The 4,698-nt window shown below is 54.6% G+C and overlaps 1 protein-coding gene across 1 annotated transcript in view; it reads right to left on the bottom strand.

Moving 5' to 3' along the window:
• LOC311365363 (uncharacterized protein) overlaps window positions 1-872 on the bottom strand; it is a gene marked incomplete at its 5' end in the record, with an annotated part of 12,498 nt that extends 11,626 nt beyond the window's left edge. The window contains 2 exons of the mRNA XM_084484871.1: window positions 238-356; window positions 827-872. Of these exons, the coding sequence (XP_084340997.1) occupies window positions 238-356; window positions 827-872 (165 nt within the window). The remainder of the gene's footprint in view (window positions 1-237; window positions 357-826) is intronic.
• Window positions 873-4,698: the final 3,826 nt, after the last annotated feature.

Here is a 4,698-nt window from a genome sequence, read left to right as displayed (position 1 = left end):
AGGGAGAGGGAGACAGCAAGAGAGAGAGAGAGAGACAGAGAGAGAGACAATGAGAGAGAGAGAGAGAGAGACAGCCAGAGAGAGAGAGAGAGAGAGAGAGACAATGAGAGAGAGAGAGAGAGAGAGAGACAATGAGAGACACAGCTCTTCTTATAACTCAGACGGACGTGAGCACCGGCGCCCTCCAGCGCCTCGCATTATTTTTAGCATTTGGAGTTCTGTTTAAACCACGGCCACTTCCTGCCTGTGTGTCAACCGGTGTGGCGGGGCGACGGGGGGGGCCCCTGCGGTGGGCCCCCGGGGGCCACCGTCGGCACGGCGAAGGGCCGCGCGCCGCGAGGGTGGCAGATGGCTCACTGTCAGGGGGGGGGGGGTACGCTACTCAGAGAGCCTAGCTAATCACCAGCACCCTGCATCCCCCTCCATACGCACACACACGCACGCATGCACGCGCCACGCACACACACACACGTGCAGGCTCTTCTACCCCCCCCGCCCCGCCCCCCCCCCCCCCCAAGTCTCCGCCTCTCCGCACGCTAATGACCAATCAGGGCTGTAAACGCGCTGACGTGGGATGTGATGTCGCCGCTCACAGTTTCTTACACACACACACACACACGCACACACACACACACTCGTCATTGAATCAATATCCCTGGCTTGTGTTCATTGGAATTTCACAATTGGAATTTAGAATACATCAAAAATAAATTCAAAACTTCGAAATTCACATTTGTTGCCGGGGGCTGAAATGTGTATGTGTGTGTGTGTGTGTGTGTGTGTGTGTGTGTGTGTGGTGTGCGTGCGTGTGTGTGTGTGTCTCCGCAGGTGAGCTCCCTGGGGCGGGAGGTGGCGGAGCTGGGCCGCGTCATGCGGGGCATGGCCCACCTCATGGAGTCCCTCGTCTCGCCCACCCCGCCGCCGCCGCCGCCCGCCCCCTGCCCCGTGCACTGCTCCCCGGGACGTCCCGCCCGGCTGCTGCACCCCTCCCCCTCCTCCTCCTCCTCCCCCTCCTTCCCCTTCTCCCAGGCGGCCCCCGTCTGGACGGACACGCCCCTCTCCTTGCCCTGCAGCGGGCCCCTCCCCACCGCCACCGCCGCCGCTGCCGCCGCCGCCGCCGCCAGCCCTCTGTTCCACCAGCGGGACAGGGCTTGGACCGTGGACCTTGTGCCCACGGGGACCCCCCAAAGACATCCCCAGGTCTACCCCGGCCCAGGCCCGGGGATAATCCCGCTGCCCTCCTCCACCTCCTCCTCCTCCACCTCCACCTCCTCCTCGTTCTTCTCCTCCCTCGGCGTGGCCGCTCAGATCCGCTCCTCGTCTCCCTCGTCTTCCCCGTCCGAGCCGCCGTCCCCCGCCGCCACGCCGCGCAGTCCCTCGGGGAGCCCGGGCCCGGGGTCCGGGGGGTCCACCCCCACCCCCACCCCCACCACCCCCACCGCAGGACTCTGGGGGTCTGCCACCGGCGGGGTCGGAGGGATCCCCCCCAGCGCCACACGGGACTCTTGTAGCAGAATCGACCCTTGAATCAGAACCGAGACTCTAATCGGACTCTTTTTTTTTTCCCCCGTTGCGGCCCGGTGACTCGGACGTCACCCGGACGACTCGAGACGAAACAGTTTCCTCTAGGAAGGGCGAGCATGTCGGACACACTGAGGGATATGACCCCACCGTCGCATGAAAATAAGTACTGGGGAGGGGGAGGGAGGGGAGGGAGAGGGATGGGAGGGGGAGGGAGGGGGAGGGGGAGAAAAGTAGTTTTGAAAAGTATATATTTTGCTCTTTTGTCCCCCCCCCCCTCCCTCCCCACCCCAGGTTGCAGGTCCTGCTCTCACCGTGGTAAGAAGGTAGAGTAGTCAAAGGTTCTGGTGTAACACACACACACACACACACAGGACACCACTTCATCCTAACCACCGGGGCCCTGCTCACTCCCAGCCTACAGAGGTCACCCTGGATAGGGTGTGCCGGGTTGTGTGAGTGTGTGTGTGTGTGTGTATCTGTGTGTATCTGTGTGTGTGTGTGTCTGTGTGTGTGTGAGCTTGTGGATTTGTGTGGTAGCGTGGCACAGCCATGCTAGTGTGTGTGTGTGTGTGTGTGTGTGTGTGTGTGTGTGTGTGTGTGTGTGTGTGTGTGTGTGTGCGTGAGCTATGCTGGTTGGATGGACAGGACTGACCGTAAACAAGCCGTGGTGTGTGAGTGAATGGATGCATTATTTGCATTATTATTTGATTATTTGTGCATTGAAGTGCTGGTCCTTTTAGTGGGGGTAGGGAACGGGCTGGGCTGTATGTGTGTATATATGTGCGTGTGTCTGTATGTGTGTGCGTGTGTGTGTGTGTGTGTGTGTGTCTGTGCGGGTGGTGGGGGGTGTTGCTGAAGGTTGAGTCTGAAGCAACTTGGACCTCCTGCTGTCGCTTACTAACTGAGCACAGAGACTGACTCTTTCTCTCTCTCTGTGCCTCTCTATCTGTACCACTCTCTCTCTCTCTCTCTCTCTCTCTCTCTCTCCCTCTCTCCCCCCCTTTCTCTCTCTCTCTGCATGTCTTTTCCAAGCCTTTGTAGGTAGTTAACCTGCTGCATGTCACCTTATGGAAAACCAAGCCTGCCATTTATCTATTTAAAGGAAACGGGATTCGTTCTTTTAATAGTCGAATCTTGACATTTACATGCGCATATTTATTAGACGTGAGCTCTCTATTTAAGCCACAGAGTTATTCCAGAAGGCACCCCCCCCCCCACCCCCACCCCTCCTCTGAGACGCAGCACCAACAGTACCCTGATTGGTCCACGATCTCTGGTCACATCCTCCCATCGGTCGCCGTGGTAACCGACGTGGTTACCTATAGGCTGACCATCCCAACCGTAACTACTTAAAGCACAAGAGATATAATGAAAATAATTGTTCTTTTTATATTTCTATGAATGTATCAATATTTAAGATGTATTTTTCTACCTTGAACAATGCACACAATGAGTACAGGACAGCATCGCACGAACACCACGGGACACCACGTGTACTTTTGGTTTTTATTTTGGACCGGTAGTGTTTTGGTCATTTGAAAAGACACCAGGACTCACAGTGAACACAGAGCCGTCTGGTGAGGCGTCTTGCTCAAGGGTGGGGCAGGGAGGAATCGAACCCGTCACTTTTTACGCAGGGCGTCTGTTTGGGGCACACTTGAAGGTCGGCTGCAAGTTGCAACCCAGATGAGATCAACTCTCTCGCTCGCTCTCTCTCTCTCGCTCTCTCTGGACGGGGCGTAGGTTAATCACTGCAAAACAGAATGTACTGGAACCGAATTACCATTTTTTCCCCCCCTTTTTATTTATTTTTTGATATCTATTAGATCAAAAATAATGTTATGCTAATAAATGACAAATATGACTGTTTGCATTTGTTGTCTTTATTGCTGAGATACGAAAAGTTGAATCGAATAGTTTAGATAGATTATCTTCTCATGCTCGTGAGCAGTCCGGTCATTGATTTTATGGATCGTTTTCATTTCAATGAAGACACAGCAGCAGAGATTGCGTGCCCAGCTAATAAGCAGACAATGAAATCACCGCCATCATCATCATCATCATCATCATCATCCTGGTGTTGTTCATTTTAAAAGAGGCGGTGTGCAAAACACATAGTGGAATACAATGCACTACAATAGTGGATGAGGATGGCCCGTGACATCGAGACCTTGTTCAATACGGTGACACGGGGGTGGCGCGTAAAGGCTGTGCACACATGATGCTCTCGACATCTGCTGCAGCGCACCATTGAGAGGGAGCTGACATCTTTCTAAGGGCCGGCTCTTACACACATGTGGGTGGATGTAATGACACACACGCATGCGCACGCACGCACACACACACACACACACACACACACGCATGCACGCACGCACGCACACACACACACACACACACACACACACACACACACTCACACACAAGTGAGGCCAGAACTCTCTCACGCAATATTGTTGTCTGTCCTGTCCGTTTGTTTGTAAAAGTCTTGTATATTTGTTTTGCGTGTGTGTGTGTGTGTGTGTGTGAGTGTGTGTGTGTGTGTGTGCGCGTGCGCGTGTACAGTCTGTGTACACACGCTTCACCCGCGGCTACGGTTCATCCGAGGTGAAAGCGCCTTCATCGCCGTGAGCGATGAGGGCCGCGGCATCGCACGCCTGTCCTGCCGCTGACACACCTGTCTCCTGTCCCCGCTGCCCCGCCCACCTGCACGCCAGCCCCCGGACGAGTGTTTGCTTTGAGAGAGAGCGAGAGAGAGAGAGAGAGAGAGAGAGAGAGGGAGAGAGAGAGAGAGGTGATGGGGTTGAGCTGTCCTTTCAGGATTGTGTTGAGGCTGTTGGAGGACCATGGAAGACAGTCCACACCATCTAAGCCCAGCGCAAGCAATAGACACACACACACACACACACACACACACACGTTGGCTCTAGAGTTGTCGTGTCATTGTGCAGGTCATCATGATCGACCAACGATTAATCACCCAAGCTCTCCTGTCCCAAGCATGTGTGTGTGTGTGTGTGTGTGTGTGTGTGTGTGTGTGTGTGTGTGTGTGGCGCTGGATGCTGATGACAGCGTTTTGTAGTAAAGAGCAGAATCAAGTTTGGTATGTTTTAAATCTAACAGCGTTTGTTGCTTTTCAACTGTGCCAGGGCCCTATTAGCTGCTTTCTAAAAG

Source organism: Micromesistius poutassou, assembly GCF_964030765.1.
Source record: "Micromesistius poutassou genome assembly, chromosome: 20".
NCBI lineage: Eukaryota > Metazoa > Chordata > Actinopteri > Gadiformes > Gadidae > Micromesistius > Micromesistius poutassou.
The sequence above is the reverse complement of the archived record's forward strand: the minus strand, read 5'-3'. Positions and strand labels throughout refer to the sequence as shown.